The 15,819-nt window shown below is 40.5% G+C and overlaps 1 protein-coding gene across 5 annotated transcripts in view; it reads right to left on the bottom strand.

Annotated features, from left to right (window-relative positions):
- The window catches only part of LOC134341158 (CUB and sushi domain-containing protein 1-like), a 2,430,601-nt gene that overhangs the window by 513,216 nt on the left and 1,901,566 nt on the right, over positions 1–15,819 (bottom strand). For all 5 annotated transcript variants that reach the window (XM_063038952.1, XM_063038962.1, XM_063038968.1 and 2 more), the window contains 3 exons: positions 14,755–14,970; positions 11,462–11,650; positions 2,128–2,297 (listed from right to left, as the gene is read on the bottom strand). In XM_063038952.1, coding sequence (XP_062895022.1) covers positions 2,128–2,297; positions 11,462–11,650; positions 14,755–14,970 — 575 coding nt within the window. The remainder of the gene's footprint in view (positions 1–2,127; positions 2,298–11,461; positions 11,651–14,754; positions 14,971–15,819) is intronic.

Raw genomic sequence — 15,819 nt, 5'->3', positions numbered from 1 at the left:
TAGGGGTTTATCCATCCTACTTTTCCTCAATAGAGCAAGCACTTCTTCTTCTGTCATCTGTATAAGGTCCATGACTTCGCTACTGCTTTACTTCAGTTCAATAGACTCTGTGTCCATCTCCAAGTAAATACAGATGCAAAAAATCTGTTTAAGATCTCCACCATCTCTTTTGTCTCTATGTATAGATTACTACTCTGATCTTCCAGTGGACTATCCTTTTGTTCCTAATATATCTGTAGGTTTCTCCTTCATCTTGTCTGGCAGAGCAACCTCATGCCTCCTTTTAACCCTCCTCATTCCCTTGTTAAATGTTCTCTTACATTTCTGATACTCCTCAAGTACCTTATTTTTTCCTACTTGCTAGCATCATCTTCTTTTTCATAACCAGTGCCTCAATATTTCTGAAAATCCAAGGCTCCATAAAACTGTTATCCTTGCCCTTCATTCTGACAAGGACATACAAACTCTGTACTCTCAAATTTTTACTTTTGATTGCCTCCCACTTACCAAGTACACCTTTACGAGACAACTGCCTGCCCCAAACCCTTCCTGATAACATCAGAACTGGCCTTTTTCCAATTTAGAATCTCAACCTGGAGTTTCAAAAAACACACACAAAATGTTGGAGGAAATTAACAGGCCAGACAGCATTTATGGAAAAAAGTCCAGTCGACATTTCCCGCCGAAGAGTCTCAGCCCCAAACGTCGACTGTACTTTTTTCCATAGATGCTGCCTGACCTGCTGAGTTCCTCCAGCATTTTGTGTATGTTGCTTTGATTTCCAGCATCTGCAGATTTTCTCTTTTTTCTGAAGTTTCAAAACCCGATGTTGTTTGGAGAAAAATAGGAAGCTCAAGCTTTTATATCAAGGTCACTAAATGGATGATAAATTGATTCAATTCTTGGCTGTGATTGTACAGTTAGAACAAAATTGCCTATTCTTCTGTAATATAGGAGTCAAGGTAAATTGTATCAGAAGAAGTAAAAATGCACATGTAACTAAAGTGTCCCTGTGGAACAAAGTAATTGAGAGCTTGTTCTACCCATGACATTTATGCACAAAACATAATTCCTTTTGAACTGGGAAATAAAAGCACAAGTGTGGATAAATAAAGCCCAGGGCAACCTGACAGTGTGACCAGAGTCAGAGAAATGGAACGCAGAGCAGTCTGTACAGCACAGGAGCAGGCTCTACACTCCACAGTGTTGTGCTGAACTAATAATAATCAAATGGCTAACTAAACTAATCTTTTCTACCTACACAATATCCATTTCCTTCCATTTTCCTCCATTTATGTGTCTATGTATATAGCTTTAAAAGTTCGTAATGTTTGTCACTACCACCATCCCAGGCAACACATTCCAGGCACCCACGACTCTCTGTGTTAAAAGCTTGCCCCTCACAACTCATTTGAAATTCCCTCCTTACACTTTAAATGCATGTCCTCTGGCATTAGAGATTTTGATTCTTATAAAAAGATATTTTCTGTCTATTCTATCTACACCTCTCTTAAAATGCGAAGTAATGCACACAAAATGCTGGATGAACTCAACCGGGTAGGCAGCATCTATGGAAAGGAATAAACAGTCAGCAATTTTGCCCAAGCCCCTTCACCATCAGGACTCTGCACAAAGTGTTGACTCTTTATTCCTCTCCATAGATGCTGCCGGACTTGCTGAGTTCCTCCAGTACCTTGTCTGAATTACTCGAGATTTCTAGCACATGGATCTCGTGTTCAAGAGCAATGCAAAGGCTTTGTTTTCTTTGCACAACAGAAACCCTGACTCAAGACTCATAAAGCCGAATTTCAAGTGCCAGCACCGAAATGCAACTAACTCCTAGCAACCAGAATTTAATCTTGAAATATTCAATGGTACAATTACTCAGCCCATTTTGGCAGACCTAAGAAAGATGACATTGAAAACGGATTTAAAATCTAATCACTTGAAGTTGGAAATGTTAACATAAACACGTTTCTCAGCCAAGATTTGGCTCAAATTGATACACCTTTAAAATTCTACTTCCATTGGCATTGAGATATTGTGGCACTGAGGGAAACCATTCATTGGAAATTGAGGTAAAGTATAAAATGAAAGAGATACTGTATGTGTCGATGTCACTGTTACCTTGACAACATCACCCTCCTGAAGATTAAATGTTCTAGCACGAAGGCTGATGCCTTTCCCTGGCTGTGTCTCAATTCTGTAGATGCATTCATGATTGTTCTCGTAGTTCACTGGGTAATTTGGCGACAGCAACGTACCTTCCGTTGCAATTACAGAGGCTCCGCATTCAGCTAAGTCATAAATAGAAAGTGCAAGCAATTAAAACATCTTTTAGAATGGTTAAAACAAGTTTAGAAGGAAAACAAAGTAAAAGCACAAATGACAACTCAATTACATAATACATCCTGGTGTAAATATGCCCTAAGCTATTCCCATCTGGAATCCTACACTTCAAGTGTATTTTGTGTCCCCAATTACACTCCGTCTTGAGGAGCATAGATAGGGTGAATGCGCCCCATCAAGATTCAAGGTTTAAGATTGTTTAATGTCATTTCCAGTACACAAGTGTAAAGGAAAATGAAATAATTGATTTTCTGCCTCTGAGTCAGCCCAAAAAAACACCTACAATAAATATAAATACATAAAATAGCTATTATACATTGATTGATCTTATATCCATGAAGTGATCCTAGGCACAGGAGTGCCTATACATAAGGTGACTAACAGGAAATGATAAAGTAGTGTTGGTGAGTTGTGGGGCATGAGTTACTGAGTGGAGGTGTTGATCATCCTGATGCTTGTGAAAAGTTACTGTTTTTGAGCCTGGTGGTCCTGGTGTGTATGCCTATGTAGCATCCTCCCTGATGGGAGAGGGACATGAAGAGGATGGGTGAGATCACTGGGCTTTGCTTTATATATATCCTTGATGGTGGGTAGGCTGGTGCTGGTGTTGTACTGGACAGTTTTGACAACCCATTGCAGAGCCTTCCTGTCCACTGTAGTGCAGTTTCTGTACCATTCAGTGATACAGCTTGTTAGGATACAAGCTACTGTGTATCTGTAAAATGATGTGAGAATAGATGTGCATAGTCCAGCTTGCTTCATCCTCCTCAGAAAGGAGAAAGCGTTATGATGTAGCTTGACCTTTTCTGAATCGTTTTAACTAACCTAGAATACATGGATAGAGGAGCGGAGTTAACGACATTAATGATTGTATTCGATGTATTATATTAGTCCAGCCTTGTTTTGTTTTGTTTAGATTAGTTTTTGTTTTAGTTTAGTTTAGTTTAGTTTTTTTTAAGTTTTCTTTCACTTTGGGTTTTTTCTCGTGTTTTTTTTCATTTTTCTTTTTATCATGGTTAACTATATCAAGAGTTTGGGAGGTCTGTTATACTTGTATTATCTGTAGTTTTTACTTGTATATGTCAATTACCAATAATATAATCTCAATCTCTTTGTATTAGTACTGTTACTATGTTTATGAACCTGAAGATTAATAAAAAGTTTTAAAAAAAGAAAAGAGAATTAGATGTGCATAGTCCAGCTTGCTTCATCCTCCTCAGAAAGGAGAAGCATTAGTGAGCTTTCCTGATTGTGTAGAACGTGCTCTGGAACGACAAGAGGTTGTGCGAGATGTGCATTCCCAGGAGTTTCCACAGTTCTTTTCCCTCGTTTTGGGGAATCAAGAACAATTGCTCAAAGGTTTATTATGAGAGGGGGAAGATTTAATAGAAACCTGAGGGGCAACATTTTCACCCAGTACATGAAGCAAACTGTCAGAGGAAATAGTTGAGGCAGGTATATTAACAACACTTAAAAGGAAAGTATAGTACATGGATAGGAAATGTTTCAGAATCAGAATCAGGTTTATTACCACTGACATATGTTGTGAAATATGTCATTTTGTAGCAATGGTACAGTGAAATACGTATATAAAGCATATACAAGTCACAAAAAGTGATAAACAGAGAGATAAACAGACATATAAATTGAGAGATAGATAGATAGAACAAAAGAGGAATAGAGAGATAGTGTTCATGGACTGTTAGCTAAATGCAGGCAAATATCACTAGCTTTCTGCTAGCCTTGATGAAGTGTCTTGGCCTAAAATGTCTGCTGTTTATTCCTTTCCATAGATGCTGTCTGATCTGCTGAGATCCTCCAGCATTTTGTGTGTGTGGTACTAGTTTAGATGGGAAATCTGGTTGGCATGGACCAGTTGGGCTGAAGGGCCTATTTCCCTGCTCTCTGACTCTATGACTACAAATTATGTGTGATGTAAACCCCAACAAGAACCTAAAGCTTCAATTGAAAATAATGATTTGACTGGTTTATCATTGTCACATACTGTGGCATGCAGAGGTTTGGGCATCCCGGTCAAAATTTCTGTCACTGAGCAGGTAAAAGATGACCAGATTTCCAAAAGGATGACACATTTCTTTAATATTTTAAGCAAGATTACTTTTTTATTTCCATCTTTTACAGTTTCAAAATAACAAAAAAGGAAAAGGGTCCAAAGGAAAAGTTTGGGCACCTTGCATGGTAGTACTTAGTAACACCCCCTTTGGCAAGTATCACAGCTTGTAAATGCTTTCTGTAGCCAGCTAAGAGTCTTTCAATCTTGTTTGGGGGATTTTCTCCCATTCTTCCTTGCAAAAGGCTTCCAGTTCTGTGAGATTCTTGGGCCGTCTTGCATGCATTGCTCTTTTGCGGTCTATCCACAGATTCTCGATGATGTTTAGGTCGGGGGACTGTGAGGGCCATGGCAAAACCTTCAGCTTGTGCCTCTTGAGGTAGTCCATTGTGGATTTTGAGGGGTGTTTAGAATCATTATCCTGTTGTAGAAACCATCCTCTTTTCATCTTCAGCTTTTTTATAGACAGTGTGATGTTTGCTTCCAGAATTTGCTGGTATTTAATTGAATTCATTCTTCCCTCTACCAGTGAAATGTTCCCCGTGCCACTGGCTGCAACACAAGCCCAAAGCATGATCGATCCACCCCCATGCTTAACAGTTGAAGAGGTGTTCTTTTCATGAAATTCAGCACCCTTTTTTCTCCAAACAGACCTTTACTCATTGTGGCCAATAAGTTCTATTTTAACTTCATCATTCCACAGGACTTGTTTCCAAAATGCATCAGGCTTGTTTAGATGTTCCTTTGCAAACTCCTGATGCTGAATTTTGTGGTGAGGATACAGGGAAGGTTTTCTTCTGATGACTTCTTCCATGAAGGTCATATTTGAGCAGGTGTCACTGCACAGTAGAACAGTGCTCCGGGGTCTGCTAAATCTTCCTGAAGGACTTTTGCAGTCAAACGGGGGTTTTGATTTGCCTTTCTAGCAATCCTACTAGCAGTTCTCTCGGAAAGTTTTCTTGGTCTTCCAGACCTCAACTTGATCTCCACCATTCCTGTTAACTACCATTTCTTAATTACATTATGAACTGAGGAAACGGCTACCTGAAAATGCTTTGCTCTCTTCTTATAGCCTTCTCCTGTTTTGTGGGCATCATTTATTTTAATTTTCAGAGTGCTAGGCAGCTGCTTAGAGGAGCCCATGGCAGCTGATTGTTGGGACAAGGTTTCAGAAGTCAGGGTATTTACAAAGCTTTGAAATTTGCATCACCTGGCCTTTACTAACGATGATTGTGAACAAGCCAAAGCCCTAACAAGCTAATTAAGGTCTGAGACCTTGGTAAAAGTTACCTGACAGCTCAAATCTCTTGGGGTGCCCAAACTTTTACATGGTACTCCCTTCCTTTTTCTCCACTCTAAAATTGTACAAAACAAAAATAATACACTAATCTTGCTTAAAACGTTGAAAAGAATGTGACATCTTTAACTTTATGACTTTTGGAGATCAGTTCATCTTCTACTCACTTAAATATTCACAGTAACAGAAATTTTGAACATGGGTGCCCAAACCTTTGAATGCCACTGTATACTGAGGTACAGTGAAAAGATTGCATTCGTAAACAATAGATCAATGCATTACACAGTGCATTGAGAATGTAGAAGGCAAAACAATAACAGAATGCAGAACATGTAACAGCCACAGTGAAAGTGTAGTGCAAGAAAACAGCAAGGTAGATTGTGAAGTCGAGAATTCATTTTATCATTCTAAATTGATCTGTTTATCATCTGTAAAGTACTGTTAATGATAATATAGAAGATAGTTGAGTTAATTTACGTAGCTTATTAGCTACAAACATAATCATTGAGAGCAACCCAAGCTCTGAATATGAATCCTTACAATAATGTGGAAGCTATTAACTTCTAAAAATAGTTTGAGAAATTTATTATCTATCTGCCTTTCTATAAACACATCCCCAAAGCATTATCCCATGTTCATGTAATGCTCACTAGCATAGTGTCAGTGAAAGTAAAATTTCCAGTTCATGGTATTTAATTTGGTCACAGAGTCATACAGCACAGAAACAGGCCCTTTGGCTCAATTTGTTCATGCGAGCCTGTTGTGACTGTTACTAAGTCACAGGCAAAGATTCAATATTGTTTAATGTCATTTCCAGTACAGAAGTGTAAAGAAAAGCAAAACAATTGTTACTCCAGAAACAATGCAGCACAAATAAACACAATATGATAAAGAATACAATAATAAAAAAACATAATAAATATAAACACATAAGATAGCTTAGACACAGAGATTTATTGTATGTCCATAAAGTGACACTGGACATAAAGAAGCTGAAGAAGTTGTGGGTACGAAAGTTTTTATTCATCACAACAAACAGACATTCTCTTATAGACCTTCTCAGTAGAGTCTCCCAAATTCGAAATACATCACATTCTTATATCCTTAAGATCAAAAGTACAACAGGTGATTCAATACAACTTTTATAGTTACAATGTCATTGTTTACTTCAATATTTAGTGTCTGAAAATTCCTTGTTGGTTTCTTAGAAGTACATACATATTTACAGTAGAAGCACATTGTAATTGAAAAGTCACTTCTGAAGGTTGAAACACCTTGTTGAGGGAAATTAATTCACATGAACTGAAAACTTCCAAGGAGAGATAGCCAGAGGCCCAAGTTTAGTGTTTTGAGGGCTGAATCTCTGAGCATACAAATCTCCTAACTACTGATTGATCCGTTTTTTTTGTGCTAAGTGATAATATCAGTCTGGTCTACAAGCTTCCTTGAACTTGGTTATAATAGCACAAATTACTTAAGCCCATATTTGCCTGGTTTGATGCAGGCCAATCAACATCACCCTGTAGTCCAATATTTAGCTAATGCATAAGAACGTCTCATGGTCACTTTAATTTATAAACCATACCTTGAGCAACCAGCCAGTGCCTAACAGACAGTATTGTTAACTTCTAACTTTTAACTTCAAAGTGATGGCTGCTTGCAATTAATGTACTTTACTGGTTCTAGTTTGAATAAACATTTGCTATATTCACATAATTTCATAACTTCTAAATAATCCCTAACAAGTCAAAGTCTGAATATAAGCTAGACTCCATTTTCCTGTGTTTGGCTCATGTAATCCAAATGGGGATGACCCAGTTTGCACTTAGACTGTGTCAATGTCTGCTTTCTAGTGGTGTCTGGGACCTGTGTTACTGAGGTTCTACGGATACTGAACTTATTCAATATGGAGTAGCAACCTGGCAAACTCCGGCCTCTGGTCCATGATAGACAAAGGAAGAGTTCAGTGAGCTTTAGAGGATACATAAGTTGACTGTATGTCCAAAAAGTGATGCTAGGCACAGAAGTGTTTGTATGTAAGGTGACTGACAGGAAATGATAAATGATGGTTGGGAATGTGGAGGGGTGGGTCAATGGCTAAACCAAAATTTCAATTTGAGCCCCATGTTTAATTTTAATGTTCCTATTTCAATTGATATTATCCACAATGATTTCCACCCAGTTTTCTTGGGCACACCAGCAGCAACTAAGGATGTGTCTTTTACAAATTCTGCCTTAAAGCATCTCATTGGTGTTTTCTGGATAAAGATAGGTCACACTTCATTTCTAGCTTTAGTTTTTGAGATCATTGTCTGAAAATAGAGTCATAGAGTTACACAGCACAGAACCAGGCCATTCAGTCCAAATCGTCTAAGCTGCATTTCTGAGCACATCCCATTCACATTCAGGTTCAGACTTATTTATCACATGTACATCAAAACCTAACAACCAACACACTCTGTGGATGGTCCAGGGCTAGCCTGCAAGTGTCACCACGCATTCCAGTGACAACGAAGCACACCCACAATGCTCGTTAGAACAACACACAGAGAACAAACAACAAGATAATTTTTCAAAACTCGTTAGATTAGTGATAATTTTTCAAAACTCGTTAGATTCTGGACTAGTTCCTGAGGATTGGAGGGTGGCTAATGTAACCCCACTTTTTAAAAAAGGAGGGAGTGAGAAACCGGGGAATTATAGACCGGTTAGCCTAACGTCGGTGGTGGGGAAACTGCTGGAGTCAGTTATCAAAGATGTGATAACAGCACATTTGGAAAGCGGTGAAATCATCGGACAAAGTCAGCATGGATTTGTGAAAGGAAAATCATGTCTGACGAATCTCAGAATTTTTTGAGGATGTAACTAGTAGAGTGGATAGGGGAGAACCAGTGGATGTTGTATATTTGGATTTTCAAAAGGCTTTTGACAAGGTCCCACACAGGAAGTTAGTGTGCCATCGTAAAGCACACAGTATTGGGGGTAAGGTATTGATGTGGATGGAGAATTGGTTAGCAGACAGGAAGCAAAGAGTGGGAATAAACGGGACCTTTTCAGAATGGCAGGCGGTGACTAGTGGGGTACCGCAAGGCTCAGTGCTAGGACCCCAGTTGTTTACAATATATATTAATGACTTGGATGAGGGAATTAAATGCAGCATCTCCAAGTTTGCGGATGACACGAAGCTGGGTGGCAGTGTTAGCTGTGAGGAGGATGCTAAGAGGATGCAGAGTGACTTGGATAGGTTGGGTGAGTGGGCAAATTCATGGCAGATGCAATTTAATGTGGATAAATGTGAAGTTATCCACTTTGGTGGCAAAAATAGGAAAACAGATTATTATCTGAATGGTGGTCGATTAGGAAAAGGGGAGGTGCAATGAGACCTGGGTGTCATTATACACCAGTCATTGAAAGTGGGCATTCAGGTACAGCAGGCGGTGAAAAAGGCGAATGGTATGCTGGCATTTATAGCGAGAGGATTCAAGTACAGGAGCAGGGAGGTACTACTGCAGTTGTACAAGGCCTTGGTGAGATCACACCTGGAGTATTGTGTGCAGTTTTGGTCCCCAAATCTGAGGAAAGACATCCTTGCCATAGAGGGAGTACAAAGAAGGTTCACCAGATTGATTCCTGGGATGGCAGGACTTTCATATGAAGAAAGACTGGATGAACTGGGCTTGTAATCATTGGAATTTAGAAGATTGAGGGGGGATCTGATTGAACCGTATAAAATCCTAAAGGGATTGGACAGGCTAGATGCGGGAAGATTGTTCCTGATGTTGGGGAAGTCCAGAACAAGGGGTCACAGTTTGAGGATAAAGGGGAAGCCTTTTAGGACCGAGATTAGGAAAAACTTCTTCACACAGAGAGTGGTGAATCTGTGGAATTCTCTGCTGCAGGAAACAGTTGAGGCCAGTTCATTGGTTATATTTAAGAGGGAGTTAGATATGGCCCTTGTGGCTACAGGGATCGGGGGTATGGAGGGAAGGCTGGGGCGGGGTTCTGAGTTGGATGATCAGCCATGATCATAATAAATGGCGGTGTTGGCTCGAAGGGCCGAATGGCCTACTCCTGCACCTATTTTTCTATGTTTCTATGTTTCTAAGAGACAACAGCAAAACAAATCCTTTTCCCACACTGCCATGCACACACACAGACAGACCTCCAATTACAGGACAGGCTGCCTCCAGACCATGGCCCCAGACTCAAGGGCATCAGACCTCTGTCCTCCAGACTCACCAATCTAGAGGTCTCGAACTTCAGGTTTTGACCTCTGAATACACTAACTTCAGGCTTCGGCATCCAGACTCCTCAGCCTCAGGGCTTTGATCTCTGGGTTTCAATCCCAGGACAGGCTGCCTCTGTACCTACAACCTCCAGACCATAGTCCTGTATTTGATCTACGTCCCTCTGAACTGCTCCTGCCTCAACAACAGCTTCTATCCCACAGTTTTAAGACTCTTGGATGGACTTCTTAAACAATAAAATGGACTCCTGACCTGACCTCAAAGTCTACATTACTGTGACTTTGCACATTACCATCTACCTGCACTGCACTTTAATATTGGTATTGGTATTGGTTTATTCTTGTCACATGTACCAAGACGCAGTGAAAAGTTTGTCTTGCTCACAAGGTTCAAGGACAGCTTCCCCCACTATTGTGAGACTATTGAGCAGATCGCGACATGATGGACTCTTGACCTCACGTTGCATTATGACCTTGCACCTTATTGTCTACAGGCACTGCACTTTCTCTGTAACTGTTACACTATATTCTACATTCTCTGATTGTTTTACCTTGTTTTACCTGCTAATCATTTCAACCTCTTTGAACATCAGTGGACTTCACTGAGGTTGAGGCACATTCTAACTCAGTGCACTGTACAATGATTTGATCTGTAGAAACAGTGTGTAAGACAAGCTTTTTCCTGTATCTCATTCCATGTGACAATAATAAACCAAAACCAATTCCCACCAGGCAAAAAATACAGAAGACTGAAATTATGTACTGCTAGTGTCAATGACAGCTTCTATCCTGTTGTTATAAGATCTCTTATACAATCTTGAATAGATCTATTATCTGATAAAATGGACACTTGACCTCACAATTATCCTCTTTCACTCCAAGGGGAAAGGCCCAAGCTCACTGAAGCTATTCTCATAAGACATTCTCTCTAATGCAGACTGCATCCTGTTAAGTCTCCTCTGCACTCTCTCTAAAGCTTTTACATCTTTCCTACAATGAGGTGACCAGAACTGAATATAATATTCCAAATGTGGTCTAACCAGGGTTAGAGCTGCAACATTACTTCACACCTAAAGAACACAATGCCCCCCCCAACTAATGAAGGCCAACACACCATATGCCTTCTTATCAACCCTATCAACCTGCATGGCAACTTGGAGAAATATACGAATGAAGACCCCAAGATCCCTCTGTTCCTCAGAATCTTATTTTTTATTCACTGTATTCTTCATTCTTGAACAGCTTTGGTATATGTACTGGGGGTGGGAGGGGGGTAGAAAAGACCAATTAAAGTCGACTGTTAATTCATCCTTAAGACTTGGTGTTTAAAAAATATTTCCATGAATTGTTAACAAATCATGGAAGTGTTCTGTAGATGATTGACACCATGACACCCATTTGTTGCTGTAGATCTATATGTCTATTGGCAGTTTCTCTAGCAATAAATACAATCATCTTAAAGTTAAGATGCATGAAATGAAAGCATGTGACCACCTACCCACACACCTTGGAAGAGGTGCACTCCACACCCGCCTTCCTCCTCCGTAACAGGTGATCTGAGAAGCACCTTCCAGTCTATATCCCGGAAAGCAGGAAAATTTCAACGAGTCTCCAACTTCAAACTGGAACCCAATTCTCCGACTAAAAGCAGGAACACCAGGATCATCACAGGGCTCCAGATCATACTCTGTAAATCAAAGCAGCAAAATAAAACAGTCAACAGTAATACCTAGTTACTTCACTTTACCTCTGACTCAACATCAGAAACACTGAAGAGCTGATTGACAGCTACTGGAGGAAGACACTAGTGTCCATGAGCTAGATCTCATTAGGGGATTGGAGGTAGAAATTCTTCAAATTCATTGGTGCTATCATATCAAAGGATTTGTCCTGGGACCAGCATGAAAGTGCCATCACAAAGAATGCATGTAGATTTGGCGTTGATTCAGCACATCATGCAAAACATTCCAAACTTCAATACAGGGTGTCACAGTAGTGCTTAGCATGACACTATTAAATCTCAGAGTGTTTCCAAGTTCAATTCAGACACCCATCTGTAAAGAATTTGTACATGCTCCTTGGGAACATGTGGTTTTCCTCTGGGTGCTCTGGTTTCCTCCCACAGTCCAAAGACATTTCAGTTAGTAGGTTGATAGGTCACTGTAAATTGATCAGGCTAGTGTTAAATAGGTGGCCTGCTGGGCAGCAGGTCCCACTGGGCTGGAAGATCCTGTTCCGCACTGTATATCTAAAAAAAATAGAAATAAACGCACAGTGCAGAGTATAATAGTTGGTTGCATTATAGCCAAGAATGGAAACACCAATCACAAGAATGGAAAAGACTAGAAAAAAAGCAATGGATACTGCCCAGACAATTACATGCAAAGGGTCCCCACCACTGAGTGGCATCCATCATCTCTTCTCACTACTACCAGTGGGCAGGAAGTACCAAAGCCTTGCATCCAACACCACCAGGTTCAGGAACAGATATTACCCTTCAACCATCAGGCTCCTGAACCAGTATGGATAACTTCACTCACCTCAATTCTGAACTGACTGTACAACCTACAGACTCACTTTAAAGGATTGTTTACAACTCATGTTCTCAGTTTTGTTTTGAAATCCTGCTCGAGCTCTCAGGTCTTCTTCCACTAGTGTCTTTAATTTAAAGAATCCCCCTCAAAAGATAATAGGTAGCTCTGCTGTTTTGATCTGCACTCCTAAACTTCAGAATTCAATACCTAAAGTTATAAGGGATGCAGACTTAGTTGACGCATTTAAGCACCAGCTCAAAACCTATTTATTTAACCTTGCTTTCAACTAATGTCCTTTTGTCTTTTATTTACATGTTTATTTTTATTTCATTTTCATGTTAACACTTGTATCCCATTATAAGGTACTTTGAACTACATCACCTGAATGAAAAGGGCTCTGCAAATGATTATTTTATAAAAAAATATTTTACACAGTGCATTCAGCAAATGTAAAACAAAATTTCCCCATTTCACTGGAAGTCTTAAAATTGAAGATAAATTACATAAAAGTTGGCATGATATCATCCTTACATCTGTATTTGGCTCCATCCACAAAAAGCAGGATTTCCTGGCGGCCAACCATTTCAATTTCAATCCCCATTTCTATTCCAACATAACTATTCCGACATAGCCTCCTCTACTGCCATAATAAATCCACTCACAGGTTGGAAGAACAGTGCCTAATATTCTGTCTGGGTAGCCTCCAAACTGATGGGATGAACATTAATTTTGCTAACTTTCAGTAATTTTCCCCCTCCTCCTACCCTTTTCTTCCATCCTCCAGTCTGGTTCCCCTCTCACCTCTCCTCTTCTTGTCACCTGCCTGTTATCTCCTTTGGCTGCCCTTCCTCCTTCCCTTTCCACTCTCCTCTTGTACCGGTTTCCTTCTTTTCTAGGTGTTCACCTTTTCCATCTATCACCTCACAGCTTCTTATTTCATCACCTCTCCCCCAGCTACCAGTCTGCAACTATCACATTCTGGCATGTATTCCTTCCCCTCCCCTACCTTCTTATTCCAGCTTCTTCCCTCTTCCTTTCAAGTCCTGATGAAGAATCTCAGCCCAGAACATCAATGGTTTATTCATTTCCATAGCTACTGCCTGACCTGCCGAGTTCCTCCAGCATTTCCAATATGTGCAGAATCTCTTGTGTTTATGATGTCCTCCCTATCGTACTGAAGCAGCCACATGAAAATCCTGCAAGCTGTAACCAAGGCATTCTGTATACCAACTGATATTCTCAGTCAATGCATCATTCTAGGTTTGACACTTTTACTTAGTAATGTTGGTACAATGCTACTAAAATCTGTAATACAAAGTACTTGCTAAAAATTAGTACGGCAAAGAAAGATAAAAGACTATCAACCATGGTGCAGAGTTTCAAAGTGATTTTGATTTGCTTTATTTTGTTAAAGATTAGCTTTATTTGTCACATGTACAACAAAATATCAAAACATACAGAGAAATGCGTTATTTTGTGTCAACAACCAATACGGTCTGAGGATGTGCTGAGGGCAGCCCGCAAGTGTAACCACACTGCCAGCAGCAACATGGCATGCCCACAACTCACCAACCCTAAACTGCATATCTTTGGAAAGTAGGAGGAAACCGGAGTAGTTTGCAGAACACTATTTGATCACAAGGAGAACGTACGAGCTCCTTACAGACTGCGGCAGGAATCAAACCCCAATCGGTGATCTCTGGTGCTGTAATGCATTGCGCTAACTGCTGTACTATTGCGCCATCCTTGAATGTAGAACGTAGACCGGTACAGAACAGAAGCAAGACCTTCAGCTCTCAAACTCCATACTGAATTAAACTAAATCTCTTCTGCCTGCTCATGATCTGTAGCCTTCATACTTTGCATATTCAGGTGCCTATTTATCTTAATCTATAAGCACAAGAGATTCTACTGATGCTGGAAATCCAGAGCAAAACACACAACACGCCGAAGGAACTCAGCAGCATCTACGCAGGGAAATAAACAGTCAACTCTTCAGGCTGGGACCCTTCATCAGGACCCTTAGCGTTTTGGACCAAGATCCTTCATCAGGACTGCAGGGTCTTGGTCCAAAACGTCGACTGTTTACTCATTTCCATAGATGCTGCCTGACCTGCTGAGTTCCACCAGCATTTTGCGTGCGTTACCTTATCCATGTCCATTATTTTCTTTATGCTCCTACGTTTTTGTCCCAGTCACTGCATTATCGCACATGCCTTCTTTACACCATGTGTGAAACTGAAGGAAGGAGACCTACCTGAGAATGTGATGTTGAACCCTTCGTAAGACACAGAGAAATCTGAGATGAAGCGTAATTGTGCGGTGTAATTTCCATAGAGACCCGCATTGATGGTTGGAGGCAAGGCAGAGCCAGTCAGTCTTGTTACTGGATCCATGAAGCTCTCGTCTTCTGTGATAATTAGATAGTCATGCGAGTTCTCAAGGTGAAAGGTATGAAATACCAATTGTACACCTAAAAATAAGCAGAAAAATTCACTATCACCACTGCCCAGAAAAGGCCAGCTCTAATTCACAGAGACAGCTGAAATAAACCTTCTGTCTGCAGCAAGGTTGAGAGTCATAGAAGAGTGACAGAACATTACAGCACAGAAACAGGCCTTTGGCCCATCCAGTCAACACTGAACTATCAATCTGCCTTGTCCCATCAAACAGCACCTGGATGATCACCCTCCATATTAACATAGAATAGTACAGCACAGTACAGGCCCTTCAGTCCACATTGTTGTGCCAACCCTCAAACCCTGCCTCCGATATAACCCCCCACCTTAAGTTCCTCCATATACCTGTCTAGTAGTCTCTTAAATTTCACTAGTGTATCTGCCTCCACCACCGACTCGGGCAGGGTATTTCAGGCACCAACCACTCTCTGAGTAAAAAAACCTTCCTCTAATATCCCCCTTGAACTTTCCACCCTTTAACTTAAAGCCATGTCCCCTTGTATTGAGTTCTGGTGCCCTGGGGAAGAGGCGCTGGCTATCCACTCGATCTATTCCTCTTAATATCTTGTACACCTCTATCATGTCTCCTCTCATCCTCCTTCTCTCCAAAGAATAAAGCCTTAGCTCCCTTAATCTCTGATCATAATCCATACTCTCTAAACCAGACAGCATCCTGGTAAATCTCCTCTGTACCCTTTCCAACGCTTCCAGATCCTTCCTATAGTGAGGTGACCAGAACTGGTCACAGTACTCCAAGTGTGGCCGAATCAGAGTTTTATAGCTGCATTATTACTTCGCGACGTTTAAACTCTATCCCTCAACTTATGAAAGCTTACATCCCATAAGCTTTCTTAACTATTCTA

This window comes from Mobula hypostoma, chromosome 2 (assembly GCF_963921235.1).
Source record: "Mobula hypostoma chromosome 2, sMobHyp1.1, whole genome shotgun sequence".
Classification (NCBI taxonomy): domain Eukaryota; kingdom Metazoa; phylum Chordata; class Chondrichthyes; order Myliobatiformes; family Myliobatidae; genus Mobula; species Mobula hypostoma.
The sequence above is the reverse complement of the archived record's forward strand: the minus strand, read 5'-3'. Positions and strand labels throughout refer to the sequence as shown.